This window comes from Hylobates moloch, unplaced genomic scaffold (genome assembly GCF_009828535.3).
Source record: "Hylobates moloch isolate HMO894 unplaced genomic scaffold, HMol_V3 SCAFFOLD_13, whole genome shotgun sequence".
NCBI classification, from domain to species: domain Eukaryota; kingdom Metazoa; phylum Chordata; class Mammalia; order Primates; family Hylobatidae; genus Hylobates; species Hylobates moloch.
The window spans coordinates 47,810,870-47,836,853 of NW_026652288.1; the positions used below are offsets into that span (position 1 = coordinate 47,810,870).

The window sequence follows — 25,984 nt, forward strand, 5'->3', positions numbered from 1 at the left end:
CAGGGAGCTCTTCTCACCACACCACACAGCCTCCAGGGGCCCCTTCTCAGAACCCTAAGGGATATCACCTGTGCCCCTCACCCTCCCCTTCACAGAGATGGCCCTGGAGATGCAATTACTATTTCCCGAGCTTCCTGTGGCCTTCTCTGTCCTCCCTCTCAGGGTGGGGCTCAAGGTGGGCACTCAACACTGTCCAGTCTTCTCCTACTAGGGTGGGAATGTGCCCGAACTCTATAAGGCAGAGGCTGTAATCTAGTGGTCCACGGGTCAGATGAGGCCTGCAGGAAGAGTTTGGTCTCTAGTTTTTTTTAAACTTTTTTTTTTCTTTTGAGACAAGGTCTTATTCTGTCACCCAGGCTGGAGTGCAGTGGCAAGCTCACAGCTCACTGCAGCCTCAACCTCCTGGGCTCAAGTGATCCTCTCACCTCAGCCTTCTGAGTAACTGGGACTACAGGCATGTGCCACCATGCCCAGCTAATTTTGTTTATTTTTTGTAGAGAAAGGGGTCTCACTATGTTGCCCAGGCTGGTCTTAAACTCCTGGAAACAAGGGCTCCTCCTGCCTTGCCTCCCAAAGTGATAGGATTACAGGTGTGAGTCGCCACACCCAGCCTTTTTGTTTTTTCTTTTCTTTTTTCAAGATGGGGTCTCGCTATGTTGACCAGGTTGGTCTTGAACCCCTGGCCTCAAGTGATCCTCCCACTTCACCTCCCAAAGTGCTGGGATTATAGGCATGAGCCACCATGCCTGGCCCGCACCCAGCCTTTTAAAACTTCTAAAATCAACTGCTAGTTGGTATGGCTTAAATTGTGTTCCCTAAAAAGATATTAGTCCTATCGCATAATACCTGTGAATATGACTTTATTTGGAAATAGTGTCTTTGCAGATGGTCAACTTAAGATGAGGTCATAAGGGTGTATCCTAATCCAATATGACAGGTGTCCTCACAGAAAGGGGAAATGGGGATCTGGTGACAGACATGCCCACAAGGAGGACACCATGTGAAGATGAAGGCAGAGATCGGGTCAAGCTTCGACAAGCCAAGGAGCTGCAAAGATTGCCAGCAAACCACGGAGGCTGGGGAGAGGCCTGGGACAGAATCTCCCACACGGCCTCAGAAGGAACCCACCCTGTCAACAGTTGGGTCTGGGACTTCCAGCCTCCGGAACTGTGAGACGAGCGAAACTAATACTGTAGTGTTAAAAATTTGGTAGTTTTCACATAAAAATCGGTATATCTTCCAGAGCTAGGAAGCCAGCATTCCTTGAGAGGGCCCATCCCTCCAGAAAACTAGGCCCCCACTGCCCCCAAGGCTGGGCCCCAGAGGCCAGGGCACTGGGAGCCTTGTGGAGCCAGCCCCTCTCTCCTCTGTCTCTTCATGCTCATTCATCCCTACCTGCAGCATCCTTTTCTCAAGCTACTATTTACCAAACACAGGCCACGTGCTGAGCGCTTTTTGTGCGTGAACTCACTAAACCCCCACATCAGCGCTGTGATGTTGGTGCTAATATTACCCCACTTTGCAGACGAAACTCACAGAGGCCCATGGAGATTAAGTAACTTGCTCAAGGCCACCCAGATAATAAGTTGCAGAGCTGGAGCTCAAACCCAAGGCCACCAACTGCAAAGCGCATGATATTAACAGTGTGTGGCAATGATTTTTTGGCAACCTCCCTCTGCCACAGGACCGGGAGCTCCTGAAGGACAAGAGCCATGCCTAGGCTACCTCTGGCTCCCAGACGGTGGCCGACGCACCGTGGGTCTGAAAGACAGATGGATGGGCTGGCTGTCTGATGCAGGGGACTCAATCTCATCCCTGCCCCACGGGCCCCCGGTGCCCACCCTGGTTGGTGCAGTTGGCGTGTGTCTCATCACTGTAGTCTCCGCAGTCATTGTCCCCATCGCAGGTCCAGTGCTCGGGGATGCAACGCCCGCTGTTGCACTTGAACTGGGTGCTAGAGCAGGAGTGGCTGCAGCCGGCTTCGTCACTGTTGTCCCCACAGTCATTGTCTGGCGGTGGGGGAAGAAGGGGAGAGGCAAAGAGGGAGTTGGTGGAGCAGCCTTCTCTGTGATCCCAGCCTGGGCCCCCTGCCCAGAACCCACCCTCAGCCCACCCTAACCCCCCCACTGGGAAAATAACAAACAGAAAAGACACAGAAACTGCATAGACTGCAGCATGCACCATGACCCACGTGGTCGGGATGAGGAGGAGGAGAAGGCTCCCGGAGGGCCCCTCACTGAAGCTCAGAAAGGCTGGGTGTAGGGAACATTGAACATTTGTTTCCCCTTTCTGGCAGGTGTGGGAACAGGGGTCTGTTTGCTTTTGGGGGAAAGGCAGGGGTTTCTCTAGTTTTGGAGGGAGAGAGGTAGGTGGGGTGCAGGCGTGGCCGGGGTGAGACAAGCTTTACAGGCCTGCCCTGAGGCTGGCACTGCTGAATACCATGCTCTGGGCGCCTGGCTTATAGGGGCCCTGCCTGTGGCTGGCAAGAGTGGGGGCCACTTCTGGACCAAGGTCGCTGAGGCTGGCTGAAGGAAGCTCCTGCTTTCTCGGCCTTGGGTGGGGGCTGCTTGACTTGACCTTCCGCATTTATGGGACATGTGGTGGAGACTGGGGTCTGGGTTATGTTCCTGCCTCTTTTCCACTGGATTTGCTTCTCTAACTCTCTTCTCCCCCTGCATCTTGGCCTTCTTGTCACCACCTCTCTGTCATCTCCTTTCCTGAGAGGCTCCCTCTGCCCTCTCTGCTTCTTTCCTGACCGCTATTTGCTTTCTCCCTCTGTTTTCTGCTCTCCCTCCTCTCTGTTGCTTTTTCTTCATATCCTAGCAGCTCTGGAGTGGGGGCCTGGAGAACCTGCAGCGGGCTGGGGCCAGCTGGGCTCTGGGTGATGGTGCATGTGCTTCTATGCACTGACCGGCAGGCTCAGGACAGGTCTGTTCGTCAGAGCCGTCCCCACAATCCTTTTCTGAAACACAGAAACCGCCGGGGCAACCATTGGCATGCGAGACACGGCAAAGGTGAGGGGCAACGTGGCGCTGACCCAACACATCCGCTCACACATCAGCTGGGACAGGAACCACTGGGGCAGCACGTCACAACACAACACAGATATAACAGAGCCCTGAGACACCACACACGGCGGTCACCTGCCGCACATTTACACACATAATAGCCCCGGTGGCTCGAGGCTGACATCACCTGGTCCATGGCTATCCGCCAGGTGGGCTTCTGAGCCTGAAGCCCAGAGCCTGAGGGGTGCACCAAGGACTCCAGGAGATGGGGGTTTGCAAGGAGAAAGGAGTCAGGCACCGGTTTCTCCTTGCTCTGCCTCTCTGGCCCATCTCACTTATCTCTCCCTGGCCTCCGAGCCCTACTAGAGGGTGGGCAGCTCAGGCCCTGCCTGGGGTAGGAACGACACTAAAAGGTGATGGTCTCCCCTTGGTCCATCGTGGCTCCCTCCTGGCATTTCTGACTTCTCCTATTTTCTCCCAGGCAATCCAGCAGGGATTCAGTGTCCTGGAGGGAGGCCCTGCTGGATTCTGAAGCCCTTTGCCTTCCCTGAAGGGCCTGGCTGTAGCCTCTAGCTGTCTTAGGAATCGGCAGGTGAAGAGAGCAAGCTCTTACCATTGTCACATCTCCAGTTGATGTTGATACATCTGCCATTGTTGCAGGTAAACTGAGTCAGGGGGAAGCAGGTGGGATAGGCTGTGAGGAAGAAAGAGTAGCTGAGTAGGGCCTTCAAGATTACACAGCATCACAGTACTGGGCAGGTGAGTGCAGGGGCCCTCCCATAGCCAGCAGCCCTTAGCCCAGTCAGGAAGGGTGGGGAAGGCCCCACAGCAGTGCCTCGGCTGGAAACTCCACTCACTCATCCCCATGAGTCAGCAGACACAGGACCTGTGCTGAGTGCTTCTCCTGCATGGGTTTGCTGAGACACAATGCTGTGATGATGGGGCTCTCCTCTCACAGAGGCCACCGAGATTAACTTGCTCAAGGCCACCCAAGTACTGGGTTGCAGGTGTCTCCGGCACCCCCAACAGTCATGCTCTCAGGATGCCCCTCCCCCAGGCCCAGCCTCACTCCCTCTGCCCATCCCTCTTACCACACGAGGCAGACTCATCAGACCGGTCCCCACAGTCGTCATCCAGATCACATGTCCAGGAGATGGGGATGCAGCGGCCACTGGCACAGGAGAACTGGTTGGGGGGGCAGGTGCGGGCTGGGGGGAGGGATGGGTGTGAGTACTCATTGTCCTGACCCTCTCTTCACTGCCTCTTCTTCCCTATTATTCTCTGCCTTTGGTGTCCTTTATTTCCAAGGATCCAAAACCATTTCTCTTAGAGAATTCAAAAGCATCTCTCTGGTCTCACTGGATGCTTTACCCTTTCTCTCAACGGGTCTCTGGTATCCTCCCAGGAGGAGATCTACCCTGCCTTGTTCCTCCTCTCCAGTCTAGAGCTGTGCTCTGTCCCCTGCAAGCTCAGCCCTCGCAGTTTCCCAGGCTGGGAAGGGGATAGCAGACCCCGCTCCTGCTCAGGGCTCCATCCCCTCTGCCCTAAATTCTTTTCCTCCTTTCTTTTATTTTATTTTTAGAGACAGGTCTCGCTCTGTTGTCTAGGCTGGAGTGCAGTGGCATGACCATGGCTCACTGCAGCCTCAACCTCCCAGGCTCAAGTGATCCTCCCACCTCAGCCTCTCAAGTAGCTGGGACTAGAGGTGCACGCCACCAAGCCCGGCTGTTTTTTTTGTTTTTTTTTTGTAGAGAGTGGGAGGTCTCACTATGTTGGCCAGGCTGGTCTTGAGCTCCTGGGCTCAAGTGATCCTCTCACCTCAGCCTCCCAAAGTGCTGAGATTGTAGGCATGAGCCACCGAACATGGCACCCTCGTCTCCCCTGCCTCCTTGATTGAGGGGTGCCTTGTGTGATCTGAGCCCCATTCCACACCTGAACAAGTGGCATTGGACTCGTCTTCACTGTTCCCACAGTCATTGTCCCCGTCGCAGAGCCAGCGGTTGGGGATGCACCGGTTGTTCTCACACTTGAATCGGTCTGACGGGCAGGTGTGCTGATCTGAGGAGGGAATGAGTCAGGGGTCAGTGAGAAGTTGGGTGCCCCCAGCTTCCTGCTTGCTCCGGGATAGGCACTGCCAGAGCCGAGCTGCCCTGCAGGCCTGCCATCCAACAGGGTGGGGCATGGTGGGTGACTCACGGCAGAGGGCTGGGGCCTCATCACTGTTGTCCAGGCAGTCGTTGTCTCCGTCACACTTCCAGCGCTCCTGGATGCAGCGGCTGTTGGCACAGGCAAACTCGCCCGGCTGGCACTGGGGTGGAGGCACGTAGGATGGGTTCGCTGTGGGCACCACAGGATTGTGAGGGGGAAAGTCAGACCCCAGTCGTGGGACAAGTGCTAAGCCCTTTGCACCATTTTTGTTTGTTTTACTATTTTTTAATAATACAAAGTAATTTTTTCTAGTACAAAATTCTTCATGAACAAATTATCTGGATGGAAACTGCAATTCTTTCCCAAGCAACAATAGTGATGTTTACTCTACTTAATACTTGCTGTACTTCAGTGTGACCTGAGAATCAAATGGTGTCCAAGAGAGCCCATGGCCTCTATACCTCTGTCACCACCGAACAGGCTCTCGCCACTCCTTCCCTGACTTCTCCATGAACTTCCCCTTGGAAGTCATCTCCGGGAACCCCAGGGCCCTGCCCCGGTCCCTGGACTTTTTATTTCACAGTTTCATCGGTCCCACCAGCAGGAGTGAAGACAGGCACCAGAACCGCGCAGGCTCCACCCCTCCTGTCCCCAGAACATACGCCTCACCATCACTATCTGTCTTGGCCCATTAGCAGCTAAATCACGACGTCCTTTGTGGCTTGGTAACCTCCACAAGAGCAGGCTCCTGTGTGAGCCCGGTCTCCAGACCTCACAGCTGTGCGCTTGCCTGGTCTGACTCATCTCCCATCCCTCTCTAATCTCTGAAACTTCCCATGGCCCCACGGGTGGCAATTTCCCCTCCCGTATCCCATGGACCATGGGCCTGGAGGCTGGTATGTGTCCTCCTTGCTCCTCACTGCTGTTCCCTGGACTGTTCTTCCCCTTACATCACGCTTCTATACCAACCTCTACTTCTGGAAGGCTCCCAGGCCACGCCCTGTCATCTGTAAGGGTTTTTAGCTCCTGGCTCACCAGCACTTTCTCCAAAATCACTCCTGGTTCAATTCTTGGTGACTTCAATTTCCATGTGGATGATCCTCCCATTACCTTGGCCCCTCCCTTCCTTAACCCGCTCAGCCAACGCCCTCTCCTGACCCCAGCCACTCCCTCCTAGCTATACACTATGGCTGCACTGACGCATTTTCACTTCCGGGATTCTATCCTAAGGAAACCATCCAGAATATGGGCAGGCATGATGACGTGAGAAATAGCAGAGGCAGGATTACAAAACAGGCTCTGGGTCAAATTTCCTGGGTTTAAATCCTGCTCTAACTTTGGGCCTCAGTTTTTTCATCTGTAAAATTGGGATAATAAAACCACTTTTCCCACCGGGATGTTTTTAGGGGTAAACAAATAACTGCAAGGGAAATGTCTATGACAGTGCTGAGCACATAGTCCATGCTCAACAAACGTGGGTTGTGATTATATCAAAAAACTGGAAACAACCTAAACATCCGACAGTAGAGAAACGGTTGAGTAAATTACACGAAATTTATCAAATGAAATATATTTTAGTCATTAAAAATGCTGCTTATGTACTCGTTACATACTGTCAAGTGACAAAAGCAGGAAACAGAACAGTATGTGCAGCACGACTCCATTTACGTGAAAGTAAATCATAGGGAAATGTTTGGGAGGTGGTTCCCCCAAATGGTAACAGTGGTTATCTACAGGTGGTGGAATCTGGGGTGATTTGGGTTTTCTCCTTTGTGTTTTTCTATACTGTTTACTTATTTCATTGTTTTGTTTTGTTTTTTTGAGATGATGTCTTGCTCTGTCGCCAGGCTGGAGTGCAGTGGCGCAATCTCGGCTCACTGCAACCTCCGCTTCCCAGGTTCAAGCGATTCTCCTGTCTCAACCTCCCAGATAGCTGGGACTACAGGCGCGTGACACCACACCTGGCTAATTTTTGTGTTTTTAGTAGAAATGGGGTTTCACCATGTTGGCCAGGCTGGTCTCGAACTCCTGACCTCAGGTGATTCACCCGCCTCGGGCTCCCAAAGTGCTGGGATTACAGGTGTGAGCCACTGCGCCTGGCCTTACTTATTCAGTTTTACAATGAACACAACCCATTTTTATGAAAAACAAGGCTTGTTAAAATCATGCAATAATAACACAGAAAATGCTGTGACACTTGAACCAAAAAGGGCAGAAGACATTTTACAAACAGACGATTACAGCTATGTAAAAAACAATATAACCCCCATGAGAAAAAAAGAATGGTGTTCACTTTACCACAATGCTAACAATATATGGTGCTCACTGGTGGGATTTGGGCTTTTTTCTCCTCTCTAATTTCCAACATATATATTATGTATATTTTTTAATTTTAATTTTTTTTTTTTTGAGACAGAGTCTCCATCTGTCGCCTAGACTGGAGTGCAGTGGCATGATTTCGGCCCACTGCAACCTTCGCCTCCGGGCTTCAAGTGATTCTCCTGCCTCAGCCTCCCGAGTAGCTAGGATTACAGGCACCTGCCACCACGCTTGGCTAATTTTTGTATTTTTAGTAGAGATGGGGTTTTGCCTTGTTGACCAGGCTGGTCTTAAACTCCTGACCTCAAGTGATCCACCTGCCTTGGCCTCCCAAAGTAATTTCCAATATTTGGAACTATTATTATTTTACTTTAGTAATGGAGAAATACATTTAAAAGAAGTAAAGGATAATTTCCTCCTTCCATCCATAGCTGTCCATTCTTCACTCAGTTTCCCCTAATCGTCATCCCCTCACAAGTCCCTCCCAGCCTCCCATCTTCCCTAAACTCCCTCCTAGCCCCCTTTGCTCACCCCCTCCCTTGCTTCCTGTTGGCCCCCTCAGGGCCCCTCATTGCCTCCTTAATCTCTGACTGGGACCCTGTAGCCTCCCCTCCCCTCTCTGTGGCATCCTCCTGCTGGGGTCTGCTTCCCACTCCCACCCAGCCAGGCCCCTCATACCCAAGCAAGTGACGCCATCTGCGTCCAACACCTGGTCCTCAGCACAGGCGCACTGGCGGCTCCCAGGGGTGGCCAAGCACAGGCTGCTGCAGCCGCCATTGTTCACCCGGCATTTGTTGGTGCCAACTGTGGGGAAGGGCCATGGGGAAAGGCAAGGGGAGGAAGAGGTCAGGAGAGGTCAGAGAAAGAATAGGGGAGGAGACACATTAAGATGTGGGGACAGAAAGAGGAAATACGGAGAGGAAGAAGATCATGTTGAAGAACAGGAGACACAGACATGGGGCAGGAAGGGAAATGGGGAACAGAGAATCAGATTGTGTTGGGGGAGTTCTCTTCTCAGGATCCTCAAAAGTCAGAGCCTAGGATCCCTGGGAAGTGCCTTCACTCCCAGGGAAGTCTCAAATCAATGCCTAGGTCCCACCACCCCTTCCAGGTCCCATGCTGCCCCCAGCCCCAAGGAGGTACCTTGCTGCTGCTGGGCATCATACATTCGGATCTCAAAGATGGGGGGCCGCTCACTGCGCAGAAGGGTCACAGTAGGGGGTGCGCCTCCTACACCCCGTTCCAAGCGGTAGACACTGCCACTCCGATACTCAGTCCAGAAGAGGTAGTTGCCATGGTGACACAGGCCAAAGGCATGGTTCAGCTCAGGACCTTCATACACAATCTAGGGATGGAGAGGATATTACTAAGGAGTTGGAAGAAAATTGAGGGAGGCCTGTGAGATCACTGTTTTGTACATTCATTTGTCTATGTCCTGGGCATGGGTTTTGCTTTGTTTCCCCCATTAGCCTGGGAGCCCCTGAGGGTGATAGTTTTGCACACAGTGGGATGGTAGATCCTGAAGCCAGCAGGTGATCGAGTGATCCAGCAAGGATGCTGATGGTGAGGTTGTCCATATGGTCCTCTCCTGGGCTCATTCATATTCATTCATGGTCCCCAAATACACACATACACACACACACACACACACACACACACACACACACACACACACACACACACATGAGCAGACAGGCAGTATTCATCCATTCATTTCTTCAACATTTACCAGGATCTGTTAGGGGCTGAGCTGTAGTAGGTAGTAAGAGGTGAAAACGACACGGTCTCTGCCCTTGAGCTGCCCACTGTCTCATGTAGGGCACATACGGGTGATCCAGTGTGAAGAGGGGTCTGGAGATGACACCCTAGGGGAGGTGGCCCCTGAGCAGTCTGCCAGGGGAAGAGGAGCTGGGGTGAACATTCCATGTGGAATGAACTGCGTGAGTAATGGCACAGAGGGCAGATGCTCTGTGACGTGTGCTGGGAGGAGCAAGCTGTCTAGTGCTGCTTGTTCAAAGAGTGTTGGGATGAAGGAAGTGGGGAGAAAAGAGACCAGAGAGGGGGTCAGGGGCCATATCATGAAGGGCCCTTATACACTAGAACACGTACATGACTCATGAAGCACATGACAATCCAAATGACCAAGTGTAGAGATATGCCGTCCCTAGGCCCTCACACTTGCAGAGAGTGCAGACACACACCAAGGCATGCCGTGTATTTACGCACACACATGAGGAGGCGCACATGATGTGTACGCAGAGACCAGCACATGGACAGTCAACTTCACAGACAACACGAATAGACACAAAGAGACACAAATGGAGGCAATCCTCAAATAACGCAATACATAAGATATGCAAGCACACAGATGTACACATGTATAGATGCACAGAAAAACATACATGAGGCACACAGGCCTGGACACACACAGATACCCACATACTCACACACAACCTCATCCACGCCCAAGCATGGTCTAGCAACACATACAGACTCCCGCACACAGGCACATGCCTGCCCACCTTCCGGTCTGTGCCATTGAGCAGTATCGTCTCAATGCGGTCGTAGAAGGCATCCACCCAGTAGAGGCGCCCAGCCGGGATGTCCAGGCTTAGCCCATTGGGCCAAAGCACTGTCTTGGAGGTGACAAAGATGTCTCGGTGTGAGCCGTCCATCCAGGCCCTCTCCAGCCGCCCACGCCGACTGTCCTTGGGGTCCTCCTCCCAGTCTGTCCAGTACATCCACCTGTGGGCAGCGACTGGTCAGCATCACGTGGGCACCCCCTGCCATCAGCAGCCTCCCCTGTGATCCCAATCCATGAGTACTGTCCCAGAGCTCCTCACAGGGGTCTCCTGTCCTGCTCATCACTGGATCACACATTTCATTCATTCACTCCATTCAACAAATATTTGTTGAGTGTCTGTAAGTTGGGCACAGTTTTGGCATTCATGGATGCAGTGGAGACCAAGGCAGCCAAGGTCCCTGCTCCCACGGAGCTCCCATCCCACAAGAAACAGGTCAATCAAGGTTACATGGAGAGCAATAAAGGCCAGGAGGGAAATAAAGCAGGGTGATGGGGTGGAGAGTGACCGGGCAGCAGGTGGGGGTGTCAGGAGAGTGGTGGAGAAGGCCACCATGAGGAGGTGGCATGAGTGAGACCTGATGTAGAGAAGGAGCCAGTCCTGCAAATATCTGGGAGTTCCAGGCTGAGGAACTCCAAGAGCAAAAGCCCTGAGTCAGGAGGAGCTGGGGTGCTTGTTTGAGAAACAGACAGCAGGCAGTGGGGACAGAACTTCAAGTGTGGGAAGCGAGATGCAGATGAGGTCAGACAAGGGCCAGGAAGACGCTGTGGGTCTATGCAGGCCTGACAAGAACGTGGGCCTCATTCTCAGGATAAGGGGAGCTGGTGGAAGGCCCTGAACTGGGAGTGACAGGATCAGATTTCTTCTGTGTTTAAGGAACCACTCCCATTTCCCTGAAGACAGGGATTCCTTCTCCTCTTGCGGACTTTCATTCCTGCTAAAGTATCCCGCCTCAGCTGCCTTCCCCTGCTTCCCTGTCCATTTCATCCTCCAGTTATCTGAGGCCCACACACTCCCGGCTCCTCCCACCCCAAGGCCTGGGAGGACTCACCCATTGAGTGGATCCACCACAATAGCCCTGGGGTGTGTCATTTTGCCCTCGATTAAAGTCTTGCGGGTCTGAGCAGCTTTCTCCAGCCTGGCCACGCTGATTGTCTTTTTGGGCCCATCGTCCGTCCAGTACAGATTGTCTCCCATCCAGTCCACGGCCACACCCTCCACATTGTGGATGCCTGTTGGGGAAAGAGGGACCGGTGATGAACAGCTTCAAAGGAAGTTCAAAGCTGCCTGCCTCTGGCCCTCCCGGACTCAAGTACCTTTGAGCAGTCTGGGCTACAGAGGGGTGCAGGGACCCTCTGGGGCCCAAGATAGATGGGTGGGGGTAGGGACAGGAGGCTGGAAAAGGAATAGGGGAAGGCCCTGTGTGCTGCCAGTTGTATTGGGGCTAGCTTCTCAAAATCACACGTGGCAGACAGTAAACTACATGGCTGATGTGGGCTCTTGCGTGAGGGCATCTGGCCCGTGCCTGTGTGGAGAGCTGAAACAATGGGCATGTGGCTCTGGGCACAAGTGTGACATCATATCCTAGGCCTAAAAATCCTGAACTAACAAAATGAATAAATTAGGAAGTGATTTTTCACTTAGCCAAAGGCTTCACTCCAAGTGTCCTTTAAATAGCAGTTCCCTTGATATAGGGATCCCCAATCTTTTCCTGATGAGTTACTTTTGATTTCCCCAAAGTCTTGTGATATGATTGCTGACTGTTGATTTTCTCTGAACTGCAGTGTGGATGGGGTGCAGGGCAAAGGTTATAACTGGCATCTGCCAGATTGATTGGGAGGCAGCCTGATCCTGGGGCCCAAGTGCAGATTTGGGGCAGACCTCGTACAGCTCAGAATCCTTCACCTAGACATTAAAAAGACAATGCACTGTGAACCTGCCCAAGCAGCTCAGAGGGAAGACCTGGATGCAATTCACAAAACACAATTTTCTCAGGACACATTAGCATGCAGTTTTTGGCGACTGCAAGGTCAGCTGCACAGACCCTGTGTGCGCACATACGTGTGGGTGTGTCCTGTTTTGATCTGGCAGGCCTGTCTCCAATTCAAGACCTCAGTTGTCTCCTGGCTGTCTGCTGTGTGCAGCTCCAGGGCTCTGAGCCAATGCAGAGAGACCCTGAGTTTTCCCAAGGGCTGGCAAGGACGGCCCATGCTGCCTAACCCATCCATCCTCCTGCCTCTTCGGCTCAGCCAAGAAGGGGGTCACACAGGGGTCAATCTGTCTATCCCCCATCTCCATGCCAACCAGTGCAGCCAGCCGGTCAGCAGGGGACCATCCTGCTGAGAGGGCACCGAGAAACAGATGCCTGGGCCCCAGCCCCCTTCCATCCCCATGGGCCACATCCCTAGGAGCCAGTACCGTCCTTCAGGATGGTCTCCCGCTCAGTGCCATCAATCTTCTGGCGGCCAATGAGGTAGCTGGTGGTGTCGGCAAAGTAGATGAAGCCGGTCTCAGCGTGGAAGTCCAGGGCTCGGGGGTTCATGAGGTTTTCAATGGGGATCATGTGCTCGTCCGGGACCTTGGCCCCCATATCCATGCCCCGGATGATGCCTGGCCGGCCCTTGCCATACACGAGGAACAGCTCGTGCTCCGGCTCTAGAGCAGGCACAAGCCAGGGTACAGTCAGACACACACACGACTATCATCCCCACCCAGGGGCTGCGGCCAAGGGGCTGCAATGCCCTAGCTGTGATGGGTCAGGAGACGTTAGGGATGCGAGGCTCTGGGTCAGATGGACTGACCACACACACACTAACATACAGGACACTGGGTCCTGGCCGCAATACCCCAGGGTCTGACCTCTGCACTCCAAGGGTAGGAAATGAGGGAAGAATTGCAGGTTTTCAGCAAAGTGCCCTCTGATCAGTCATGAAATCAGTGGTATAAAAGGAGTACCTTCAAAATACGTTGGAGTCACATCACTGTTTACCACTTCCTCTGCTGCCATCCTAGTGTAAACCACATCACTTCTTGCCCACTACACTGAAACAGTCCTCTGGCTACTTCCCTACTGCCCATCCCCCACCCAGCAGCAGCGTGACTTTTATACAAATGTGAATCCAATCATGTCACTTCCATTCTCAAAAGTCACTATGAGCTTCCCATCCCAGATATAATAAAATCCAACCCCTGCCTCCTTCTCTGTCCTCACACCACTCAGCCCCGCTGGCCTTCATGCTGTTCCTCTGGCTTGCCACACTCACGCTGGCCTCGGGGCCTTTGCACTGTTGATTCCCTCTGCCGGACACGCTCCTCCCTCAGGGAGTTACATGGCTGCCCTCTTCATTTCACAGAGAGCTTGGCTCAAACACCACATCCTCAGAGAGGCCCTTGCTGTCCTCATTAACTCTGTTCTCTGCTTTATTTATTCATTTATTTTTAATTTTTTGAGAAAAAGTCTCACTCTGTCACCCAGGCTGGAGTGTGGTAGTGCCATCTCAGCTCACTGCAACCTCGACCTCCCAGGTTCAAGCGATTCTCCTGCCTCAGCTTCCCCAATAGCTGGCATTATAGGCATGCACCATCACACCCAGCTATTTTTTGTATTTTCAGTAGAGACGGGGTTTCATCATGTTGGCCAGCCTGGTCTGGAACGCCTCCCCTCAAGTGATCTGCCTGCCTCGGCCTCCCAAAGTGCTGAGATTATAGACATAAGCCACTATGCCTGACTATTCTGTGTTTTATTTTCTTCATAACCACTTATTACCACCTAAAGTTACATTTATTTGTTTCCCCAACTAGACTATAAGCTCCATGAGGCCAGGGACAACATCTGTCTCGTTCACTGCTTAATCCTGATGACCAGAACAGTGCCAAACATGTAGTGAGTGCTCACTGCTCACTAGACACTTGCTGAATGAATCAGTTTAGTTTTCTGCAGAGTCCGGTGGGCGAGTGAGAAAAGCACTTTTTTCGAATGTAGATTCAAGTCCCATCACTGCCCTCACTAGCAGGTACACTCTGGGACACTTCCTTCATCTCCCTGCATGTCAGACAGGGGCAGCCGGGCTGTGGGGGACACTTGAGGAACCCTCCTGCCGCCTCCCGATGGGCACACACCCCCTTCCCTGTCACTCACTCTTGCATGACTTCCCGTCACTGCCCAGGCTGAAGCCGGAGCGGCAGCGGCAGGTCCGCGCCTTGTGGCTGTTGGCCAGCAGGCAGATGTCAGAGCAGCCACCCGGCTTCCCATACTGGTCGTTTTCACAGGCATGGCTCCTCACTGGGGGCAGGGTGAAGAGCTGTCAGGACCCCTCAGAGACCCTGTGCCGGGCCTTGAGAAGGCTTCCTGAATCTGACCACACCCCCTGCTGCTGTGGTCTTTGTGCTTGCCATCCCATTTTAGGATTTGGAAGCCACAGGGGTGGAAACCCTCTGTCCCCCAACAACCCAGCCTTCAGACTCTTGGGTGGGGACTTCAGTAGTCAGGGGAGAGAGTTCCAGGGTTGCCCATGGCCAGGTGCTCCTGCTCCAGACTGGCAAGGGGAATGGGAGGGACAGAGTGGGATCTGGAGGCTGAGCGGGTGGATGGGGGCTGGCAGGGGAAGCTGGGGGGCCAGGGCAGGTAGCACGAGTGGCTGGCTAGGAGAATCAGTCATGACATGAAAGAAGCCAGGGTCCCCACAGGAGGGCCCATAGAGGGGCTGTGATCCCAAGGTCCCAGAGCCATCATGGGGTAAAGCCAGCTTTGGAGGGGCCATGGAGCCCTGCTCACCTCGGGGCTGACGCCTCTGGTGATAGATGTGGAGGGCACCACCCTTGTCCACCCGGGTGACAACCTGGTACTCGGTGCTGTTAAAGCGGTTCACACGGATCACACTCGTCTTCTGCTGGGCATTGGCATTGTCCGAGTTGGTGGCATAGAGATAATTCTCAAACACGGTCAGGCCATACAGGTGCTCGATCTGAGACAGGCAGGCAAGAATGGACAGCATGAGATGACAGGGGTTCCTCCCTCTGCCCTGGAGATCCCCTCAGCTTCCTCCAGACTTCATGACCTGCATTCCCCAATTCATCCTGTAGTTTTTTATTTTTATTTATTTATTTTGAGACAGGACCTCACTCTGTCACCCAGGCTGAAGTGCAGTGGCACGATCACGGCTCACTGCAGCCTCCACCTCCTGGGCTTAAGCGATCCTTCTGCTTCAGCCTCCTGAGTAGTTGGGACTACAGGCACATACCACCACACCTGGCTAATTAAAAAAAAATTTTGTGTAGAGATGGGGTTTCCCTATGTTGCTCAGGCTGGTCTCGACCTCCGAGGCTCAAGCAATTCTCCTGCCTCAGCCTCCCAAAGTGCTGGGATTACAGGTGTGGGCTACCGTGCCTGGCCCCACCATTTTTTAACTCAATGCTTTACTCCCGTCTCCTCTGGCTGGATTAACCTATTCTGAAAATTTTTGCTTACCAAGATCCCACTCATCCTCTACAGAGCATGTCTTTAAAGAATTTATGGGATCTTCTAACCAGAGATGTTTTCTCCTTCTATACATCCTCCGTGACACTGCTATCTATCCATGTCTGGCACGGTGATTTGTGGACTTATCTCACCCACTCTACTCAGACCCCTTGAGGGCAGAAACCCTGTCCTTCACAGAATTAGGCACTCGGTAGACACTTTAGTGATTTTAGACTGAATTAGAGTTGGGCTCTAAACTCTGTCCACAGAGGACATTCTTAGTCTGTTATGAGGGCTAAGAGGACACACTTGCCCCAAGCAAGCCCTGTAACACCCCTGACTACCCACATAGCTTATCTGCAGTGACCAACTGTCCTAGTTTGCCTAAGACAAAGGTAAGGGTTTGCTGGCTTACCAGACTTTCAGGGCTAAAACTGGGACAGTCCTAGGCAAACTGGGCTGGTTGCTCACCCTAATTATTCCACAATGGAGATGCCACCTCCGAGCCAGCAAGGCTTCTAGACCAAGTTCCAGTGCTATCATCCGGCTTTGTAAACACAGGCAAGTCACCTAACCTCTTTGATCCTGCTTTTTCATCTGCTGAAAGGGAACTGAACCACCGCCGTGTTCGTCAACTAGGGGTTATTATAAGGGTCAAATGAGAAAAAGGAAGTAAACAGAAGTGGTGTCTCTAAAATGACTGTTCCCATCAGAGTGGAACCCGTATCTTGTCCTTTCTCTGTAGTATTCACGCCCACCCCACTCCCACTAGAGGCCTGGGGCATCCACCCTCTTTACCAGGAGACTCAGAGAACGGTTCCCCTACAGAGGCTTCCCCCCTCACCAGAAGGCCCTGGATCATGGTTCCCCCACAAAACCTCAGACAGTAACTCCCTCACCAGGATGCCCTGGATGATGGTCTGGCGGCCCTTGCCCTCATAGTCCACCACTTCAATATAGTCCAGGTAGGCATCTGCCCAGTAGACAAGGCGGCTGACCAGGTCCAGCGTGATGCCGTGAGGAAACACAATCTTGCTGTCGACGAGCTTGGTGCGGTTCTGCCCATCCATGTCACAGCGTTCCACCTTTGGGATCTGCCCATAGTCAGTGAAAAACACCTTCCTGTGGGAAGATGCATGTTAAATGGGGTCTGGACATTGGGCACCCTCCTTTCCACTGTGGCCTCAGCCTCCCACCTTCCAGGGCCAGAACCCCGCCTGCCACTCTCACCCCATGGCAGGGTCCAGGGCAATGCCCTTGGGGTTGTAGAGTTCCAGGTCTAGCAATGTGACACATGTGTCCCCATTTCTGTTGCAGACAAAGATCCTATCATCGATGTCATCCACAAAGTAGAAGTTGCCTGTCAGCCAGTCGATGGCCATCTGTTCCACGTCTGGAGAGTATGAATGAAAAAGCCATGGGGTGGGGTAGGCCCTCTTGCAGAGATGCCCACCCTTTGCTGGTGAGAACCCACACCTGGAAGCCCACCTTCTCTGGATGCCCTCCCACTTAACACCCCCATGCTGAGCTCAGAGTGGATATACAGGAGGCCTTGCGTAAATGCTGGCTGGCCGGTTGACTGACAGACTTCCCAATTCTAGCCCGTCCTTGAAAAGGGACCATCTTCTTGGGGCACCAAAAGGTAAAGAGCACAGGTCCACTAGCTCAGTCCAGTTTTGTTTTTTTTTTTTTACTTTGCTTTTACTTGGGATAAGAGCACTCAGGCTACCAAAACATTACACATCTTTGCTTTTCACTGGACTTTTATCTACCTTCTACAGTAAATCTAGTTATCTCATGCTAACCAGAAGCACTGACTGGAAGCTGGACATATGGTATACATTTTTAAAGTGGAAAGCAGGATACACGCTAATAAACCCAGTTTGGGAGAAAAGTATTTCAAAATATGAACTCTACAGAGATGCAAAAGGGAAGATCCATGGGGGCAAAAGGTTGGGCACCAGTGACATGGGCCAAACTTCCTCTCCTCAGCCCCAATCCCCTGTTCCTGCAATGTCCTTATTGCTCAATGTCCTCATGTCCTGGGGAGGGTCAGAAGAGGTGAGGAACAAGTCATAGGGCTGGAGGAGAGAGAGTCTAGGAGGAGGGCCATGAAAGAATCCTCAGGGTAAACTGAGGCATGGCTCAGAAAGAGATGGGGCTTAAGGAGGATGGGAGTGGGGGAAGGAGATGGAGCCCAGCTGCCTAGACTCAGTTTCAGGCACGGTTCTGGAGGAGATGGAAGAGGCCAAGAAGGGCCAAAGGAAAGAGAGGCAGGGCAAGGGTGGCCGGAAGTCAAGGAGGCAGGAAGTCTGGGGACAGGGACGCACGCTAGCCTCCTCTGGGCTCCTCGTCTCCAGGACCACTGGCTTCCTTCCATCTATTCACTGCCCCCTTCAACTATCACCATCAGATGGTGCCTCTTGCAAACTGGGAAACTCCTAAGGCAGTGACTTTCTGGGACCCCTGCCTGGAACTCCATCTCCACCAGTTTCCCCAACAGGTAAAGAAATCTTTGGGCTACCTGCTTTGGGCTGAAACTCATCCTCCATTAGCCACACTCAACCCAGTAGGGATTCTTCCGCCCCCACACAGCTACAGGTATAATGACTTGCTGTTCTGCTCAACCCCTCCCTAATTCCCCCTCCTCCCCACAGGGATTCAGGGGCTGCTCCCTAACAGTGGGTGGGGATGGGGTGGGGGCAACAAGAACAGGAACGCAGCTCTCAAGGAACTTGGCTGGGCCCTGACACTGACTCAGAGTCACAGGACAGGAAGGGAAGGAGCCAACTGAGGGCTTCATCAAACTAGTTTCTTCTTCAGGTCCTCTCTGCTAAATCCCATCCCAATGCCTGGAGAACAAGGCCACAGAGACGAGGTATTACCCCTGTAAGTATTCATGCATCCCCAAGCCCAGCCACTCTTTCCTCTGGGCCCCCAATACTGTCCCATCCTCACAAGATTGGAGAGAGGGGGAAGAGTAGCTTGAGGAGGCCAAGGCCCTGTAGGAAGAGGGCCTAGTGCAGGGGTAAGGCAACCAAATTCTTTGCCCCACACACTGTAACCACAGGGAAAACAGATTCAAATGAATGCTGCTGGGCTGCCTCCAAAGGAAATCGAAGTCTCAAAGCAGGGACCTGCCTGCAGCCCCTGGCAGCCAGCAGAGTGGCTGGAAGTCAAACAGGGCTGCGTGCCCTTTACTTGGTGGGCACGGCAGGGGTCTGGGGGCTGCTGGCATGTATATGAACTTCATCAGCGAAAGCTGTTTTCCCAGCACCAGCTGGCGCAGCTACGGCCGGCCTTCTCTCCGACTTCCTGAGGCTTCCCTGAGTCACTGCCCAGCCCTAGGGCTGGCAATACCCTGTCCCTGCTCCCCCTATCCACCCTTCTCTTGGCAAGAGAGAGGAGGAAGAAACCTGCAGAGATCTGATGCCGCTATCCCAGGTGCAGCTCCACAATCAGCCCCCCTCAGCCCCAGGATGTGGCCTGGATTCCCTCCCAATTCCGGGAAGGAAGGCAGAGAGATCATCCCTGCTCTCAGATATTTACCCTTGGCCGATCTCCCTTCCACCTCCCCAAAGGCCAGGCAGGGCCCCACTCAGCAGGCCGGTGAGGAGTTGGCAAGAACTGGAGTCCTCAGCCTGCCTGGCCTCCCCTTTGGTATTTTTGCAGCTGGAGACTATTAGTTGCAAGCAAAAATCCTTTGTTATCCAACCCGCTGCACCACATTATTTTTCTCTCTCCTAAAGTTCAGATTCCTCTGCCTGCCCCACCACACACACGCATGCACACACACGCACACATGCACGTATGCACACACACACGCATACACAATCACACACACACACACACACATACACTTGGCCATCACTCCAAGGCCAGTGTAGAGAGATGGGCTCAAATCGAGAGGAGGAACCTTGCCTTCAGGGCTGCCCTATAGGCAGTATCTGGGCCACCCCTCTCTGTCTTATGAATTGGGGTCCAGGTGGGGTCCTGGGCTTCAGCCCAGAGATCCTGAGCATTCTGGCTCCACCAACCCTGAGGGGAGCTGTCCCCTTGTGGCCCAGCCTTCTAAGGGCCAACCACCTCAGCGCACCTTCTGGAGAGGCTCTGGCCAAAGGCCGAAAATCCTAAGGACAGGAGAATCTCAAATAAACCCAAGGGGAGAGAGGGAGGCTGTGTTGTGGAAGGAGTTGGGGGTGGTCTAGGGGCAGAAGGGCAGGGGATTCCAGCGTGAAGAGGGAGGCTAGGAAGCAGGGAAGAGGTGCAGGAGTCAGACGAGAGACCACAGCTGCCCATTATGGCACAGAGGACTTTCAGTTCCAGGCCCCAGAACAGACCTGGTGTCCTGGCACCCCATCCCACTGCTCAGCATCTGCACTCACTACAACTCCAGCTTTTCTCAACTTCTCCACCATTCCCATTGTTCAAGAGGCATTTCTGTACATGGTGGCTACTTTCCCAAACACACGGGCCCCACCCCATGCCCCAAAAGACTCTAGCTTCAGCTGCAGGATTCTAGTCACCTGCTCTAAAATAAGGAAATCTGAAGGAAGGAAGAAGCCTTTATGCCCTGAGAAAATGTCACCCAACACATCTACACACCCAAGAGTGTATACACATCCAAAGAGGTCCCTGGACCTCTAACCACATCCCCAGGGAGCACACTAGATTCTGGCCCTTGTTCCTGGAACCTCCCCACCTCTCCTTCTATCATTCTGCTCTGCCCTGGGTCCAGCTGGGCCCTAGACACTCACAGCCTGAGTTTGAATTCTGGTTCTGTCATCTTCCAGCTGAGGCTATGGGCAAGTTACTTAATGCCTCGGAGTCTCTGTTTCCTCATCTGTAAAACTGGATGGTGCACTAACTGCACTTAGCATGAGGCCTGGTGCATGATTAACACTCCCCACATGGGGGCTGCGGTTCCCACCATGTCCTCCCCTCCCTGAGCCCATCCTTTCCCACCTTTTCCACCAAGTCGCCCTCTGTGGCCTCCTGACTCTGGGTGGGCCCTCCAGGTGGGCCATTTGGGACTAACACCTACTACTCGTCAAGACTTGGCTCAGGCTCCCAGAAGGAAACTTGCCCTGTTAGAAGGAAGTTTTCGAGGCTGGGCTCGGTGGTTCACGCCTGTAATCCCAGCACTTTGGGAGGCTGAAGCAGGTGGATCATGAGGCCAGGAGATCGAGACCATCCTGGCTAACATGGTGAAATTCCATCTCTACTAAAAACACAAAAAATTAGCCAGGCATGGTGGTGGGTGCCTGTAGTCCTAGCTACTCGGGAGGCTGAGGCAGAAGAATGGCGTGAACCCAGGAGGCAGAGCTTGCAGTGAGCCGAGATTGCATCACTGCACTCCAGCTTGGGCGACAGTGTGAGACTCCGTCTCAAAAAAAAAAGGAGGAAGTTTTCCTGTTACAGGCTCCATAGGCCTCTGGAGCTCCTTTGATCATGGCCTCTTCACCTGACTACAAAAACTGTAAGGAGGGTGCTGCTTTTTGTCTTTGTCTCAGGCGCCTGACACACATGTATTGATCCATTGAACAAATATTTATTGAAGACTGAGTCTGTTGTTTTAGAGCTGGGACATCATTTTCCCCCTCTCTTCTACTGCCAGGATCCTGCCTCTCTGGCCTTGGGACACTCCAAGACAGTGGGAGAGGACAGTCTGTCTAGTAATCCCACTCAGGGATCACGCCTGGGCCTGGGAGAGACGGTGGAGAGTCTGAGGACTTCGAAGGTGGGAAGGAGACCTCATGGTGAGCCTGGCAGAAGCTCTGCTAAACGACGTGGCCTCATGCTCCTTTTTTCCTGCTGGGTCCTGACTTCAGCTCTTCCTCCTTCCACCAGCCAGTCTGGAGCTTAGCCGTGTTGTGTCACCTCGTTCTCCTGGGCTCCCTTCCTGCTCCTGCCTGTGATTCCAGCCTGTGGTTATATCCTGCTACCTTCCCCTGCCTGGCTTAGGTCCCCAAGAGGCATTTTGACCTAGATCCCAGGGATGACGCCTGGATTCCGCTCAGCCCATCTTAGGGTCTTCCCTCTATTGAGAAATCCTTGCCGGGCTCTAAAACACATCTCTCTTGCTTAAGTTACTTCCTTTGGCTTGAAAACAGCGAGGGGAGTGCTGGGAGCAGTCTGGGTGGAGAGGCAATTTCAAGGAGACAGCAGGGGAGGAGAGGACAGGGCTGGATCTGGGCCGGGAGACACAGGGCTGGCCCTGGCCAGGAGAGAGGAGGAGCAAGAGCGAGCTGTTAAATGATTAGGAAACTCAGAACAGGAATGGGAAGCAAAAGTGCCAGGATGCAGGCGGCCCAAGGCCAAAGAGTGGGGTGGCTACAGCCACCCCTTCCCAAACAGCCTGGCATCCCGTTGGTCAGAAAGGCCAAGGAAGGGCATGGTTAGCTTTCACATGTGAAGTCTGGAAGTACTTTGTAGGCACGGGTGGGAGGCTGAGAGGGTCCAGGGGTGCCCAGCACAGTGGGGAGGTAGCACCCCTTCCAGCAGCAGCAGCCAGTTCATTAGACTCAGAGGGGCTGCTGTCTGCCCCTTCTTTGACTCCCCTCTAGACAAATCACTACCCCATTTCCTGTTGTGATTTCGAAAACACACACACTAAAAAAATAAATAAATAAAAGAAAGGGAGAGGAAGGGAAAAGTGAAGTTGGCCAGCTGGACCTGGGACCCATTTCGCAACCTTGCTGCCTGCAGCCCAGGGGGCCTTTGCTGAGCTCCCCAGCCACCTCCTTCTTCCCCATGCAGCATGGTGCAGGGAGGGGAACCCTGAGACCTCTGAGGGCCCCTTCAGACCATCCTTTCACACACAGTCCAAACTCCTGAGTGACTTCAGCAAACCTGATTCCCTTCAAGGCCTCTATTTACAACCTCAGAACCTCCCCTCACCATACACACCCATGTTCCCAGGACCCCAATCTTGCAGTCTGCCTCATTCTTTCTACAGCGGTGGCATCCTCCAAGGTGAAGGGAATACAGACCAGAGGAGCTCAGCTTAGGAAATGCAGGGCTGGGCTGAGGTCGGTAGACTGCACCACCAGCCCTGCCCAGGGGCAGCCTGGCAGGAGGCTGGACAAAGCTGGGTTACAGGCTCCATAGGCCTCTGGAGCTGAGAGACTGGTCAGAGGTGGGGGTGAGACTGGGCATGCCTGGTTCCTGACTCAGGGACTATCAGGCCTGTTGATCCCTCTGGGCCTCAATTTTCAGAACTTTAATCTTTTGTGTATCACTTTCAAAATGTCTGCCGTGCTTATGTACAGCTTGTGCTACTGTTTATTACCAGTTATTTCAATTAACTTACTTTTCTTATTTCACTGCATCCTAAACAATTGCTGAAGTAACAGATTTGATGTGCTAGTTACAGGAGTTATCCTAATGCATATCAAATAAAAACATAACTATAACAGTTAAAAAAAAAAAAAAAGCTTGTCCAGGTACCATCTAAAATCAAATCAATGCATAGCCCGTTTGAGAAAGCAGTAGTGAAAGCCAGGGCTGCTCTTGGTGCTGGCCAAGGGTCTTGCCTTCTCTTCCGGCGCTCCCCATCGAGTTCTCTGGTCTTGGAATTCGAGCCTCATAGACCTCCCCAAACCACTGGGCCAGCGACAGAGGGGAGGGGGAGGTAATCTCAGGTGGGAGGAAAAGAGATGACCCACCCAATCCAGGGGGATGACACTGGGCCTGAGGCAGGAGAGTCAGCAGCCCTGGGGCGTTGAAGAGGAATGTGCACACACTGCAGGGCCTCAGGCGGGGAGCGGGGGGTGGGGGGGGGCCTTGGGGGCTCTCAGGACTCCACAACAGGTCTGACTCACATGGCCCAGGACACATGTGAACCAGGCTCATTTCCTGGCCTCCTTCCTTCTTTCTATTCTATTTCTGCTTCCAGAGTTTTCTCTGGGGCAGGCTCCCCCTTCTGCCTGCACCAGCGGGCTGGCCTCGCTGGCTCGAACACTCCTCAATTGTCAGACTCCTCCCTCTGTGTGCACCCCTGCTGCATGAGGCTCAGCCCCAGGGGTCCAACAGAGGTCACAGTCACAGCACAGAATGGAAGGCTTGCAGGGAGGGCAGCCCTAGAGGACAGAGTGAAAGCAGGAGAAAGCTGCAGCCTTTCTTCTTCATCCTCCTTGGGGAGCTAATTACAGGCCAGCAGCTGCTGTGCAGGTGAGTGCCTGGGACCAGCCACCCTACACACCAGGGCAGGCCAGTCAGCATCTCCTGGGGAGGAGGATGACCCGGGAACTGGGGGAGGGGCTAGGGGAGAGACACTGGCATCCTCAGTTTGGGACCCATAATTAGTTTGTGGGAGAGAGCAAAACAACCATCCTCAGGGTGACAGCCAGACATTCAGGCGGCAGGGGTGTGGAGCAGGGGGAGGGCAGGGAGGAAGGGACAGAAGCTGGGACAAGAGAAACCCACTCATTTACCCCACAAGCATTTCCCCTTGGACTCTTTGAGCCTCCTGGACTCTGCCCCTGAGAGGCCCAGTGAGTTTAGCAGACTGGGAGGCAAGGCAAATCTGTTTGCCAAGGGAGAGGTACTGGCTTCTCCTGGGGAGGAAGTCAGATAAGAAGAGGCCAGAGTAGAAGTTGAGAAGGTTACCTCTAGGACACCCCATAGCCACCTACCCACAAGCCCACTGTATGGCAAGATGCAGGGCTGGGGAGGAAACTGACAAGCTGTCTGCCCAGACAGGCCTGTTGAGTAGGGCAGTGGACAAGGAACAGGGGGAGGGCAGCTGCACAAGAGGGTCTAGCACCAATCCCACCCCATCAGCCATGGGGTTCCCTGAGTCACCCACTCGTTAAGAGCTCAGCCAACCAGCCTTGACAGCCCCAGCTCAGCACCCCAAGGAGGACACATGTCTGATCACAGGTGAGCTGTGGACACCAGCAGCCCAAGGACGCTATCAGGGATGCTCTGGAGGAGCCAAAGGCAGAAATGTGAACCTTACGCTGAGGCCACGGAGAGTGAGGGCTCTCAGAGGAACCCCTGCTCTCCACCATCCCGGGAAGGGGCCTTTCTCTCTCCCAGAATGAATCCCTTGTAACCTCCTGGGATCTTTCTTTTCATCACAGGAACCAAATAAAGAAACTTGAAGATCTTCTAGAGAGGCCCAAGGTTCACAATCCTCAACTTCAAAGTGTGCTGTCCTTTACCACTGGCTTTCACTCCAGTTAATCTGATCTAGACAGACAAGCCCAAACCCATTATGCAGATTAGGAAACCAAGGCAGAGATGGGAATTCTGGTTTACTAAACAGTTACAGATCAAGTTAATCTCCCTTAGGGGGTCAGATCAACCACAGGCCAGATTCTTCCTCTCAGCCCTGTGGTGCATTTCTTTGGAAATGTGATGCTGCCAGATGTTGACTTTAAGGCTGCTGGTGTAACAGCCTCTGAGATGGGCAGGGCTGTTCCCAGCAGTGGGTCTACACCCAGCTATGCTCGTGCCCCTTCCTGTGACACCCCTTCTTCCACAACTAGGACAGCAAAGTGTAGCCTAGGGAGGAGCCTGAATGGAAGCATCCAGGATATTCTAAAATCTCATGTGGCTCACGCTCCTCTCCCAGCCTCATTCACTGCCACAAAGCCACAGAGAAATAATCTCAGCACTGCCCTCCCCCGATGGCAGCAGAGAGTCCATTGGCAATGGTCCCCGAGGGAAACGATGGCCCATGGAGACAGAGCAGCTGGGCCCCAGCTCCTTTACCCTCAGCTGCAGCCTAACAGGGCACCTCAGGCTTCCGCTCCTTCTTTCCCTAGCCTTGGCTCCCACTGCACCGGAAAGTCCCTCTGCAGTCTAGTCAACACTCCCCTCTCAGAGAAGGGACAGTCCCTGGTCTCTGGAGATTGACCATTCACTGCCCCCTCAGCCCTTGGCCAGAAATGCAGGGGCCATCCAGACACTTGCTCAGAGAGCTGGGAGGGAGCATGCCCGTGGCTCTGCCCCTGCCTCAAACACACACCATTGTATCCAGCCTCCTGCTTCTCCTGCCCCAGACAGGACCATCCTGTGTCCCGGCCTCTGTTCGAGACAGGGTCCACCTTCCCCGTCTCCCCTACCCTTCCCAGCCCTCCAAGCTGAGAGCAGGTGACTCACGGTGCAGACTGAGGGAGATGTTGATGGTGTGCTCATCCACGAAGCCCTTTAGGCCAGGCATGCGGGCACACTTGAGCTGCGTCTGGGCAGCATTGTCCCCGACATGCACCCAGCATACGGTCTCATTGGCATAGCTGAAGTCCATGGCTGTGGTCTGCCGCGTGCTCGTAGGTGTGATTGTAGACACCTGGGCCCCACTCAGGTACGTGGCCAAGATGTTCTGGGAGTTGGCTATCAACAGCACAGGGGGCCGGTCTACTGGCTCTGGGAATGGGGAAGAGAAGAGTCCGTGCAGCCAGGGCTCTAGGACCACCTCTCAGGCCACCACCCACCAGGGAATAGCACTGAGGGGGCTTAGT

At 53.4% G+C, this 25,984-nt stretch overlaps 1 protein-coding gene across 1 annotated transcript in view; it reads right to left on the minus strand.

Annotated features, from left to right (window-relative positions):
- Positions 1-25,984, minus strand: part of LRP1 (LDL receptor related protein 1) — an 84,301-nt gene that overhangs the window by 41,722 nt on the left and 16,595 nt on the right. The window contains exons 6-20 of the mRNA XM_058426186.1: positions 25,626-25,889; positions 16,746-16,908; positions 16,415-16,637; positions 14,832-15,021; positions 14,196-14,339; positions 12,476-12,712; positions 11,109-11,289; positions 9,998-10,220; positions 8,619-8,820; positions 8,154-8,279; positions 5,205-5,345; positions 4,941-5,066; positions 4,100-4,216; positions 3,622-3,702; positions 1,842-2,009 (exon numbers count right to left, since the gene is read on the minus strand). Of these exons, the coding sequence (XP_058282169.1) occupies positions 1,842-2,009; positions 3,622-3,702; positions 4,100-4,216; positions 4,941-5,066; positions 5,205-5,345; positions 8,154-8,279; positions 8,619-8,820; positions 9,998-10,220; positions 11,109-11,289; positions 12,476-12,712; positions 14,196-14,339; positions 14,832-15,021; positions 16,415-16,637; positions 16,746-16,908; positions 25,626-25,889 (2,586 nt within the window). The remainder of the gene's footprint in view (positions 1-1,841; positions 2,010-3,621; positions 3,703-4,099; positions 4,217-4,940; positions 5,067-5,204; positions 5,346-8,153; positions 8,280-8,618; positions 8,821-9,997; positions 10,221-11,108; positions 11,290-12,475; positions 12,713-14,195; positions 14,340-14,831; positions 15,022-16,414; positions 16,638-16,745; positions 16,909-25,625; positions 25,890-25,984) is intronic.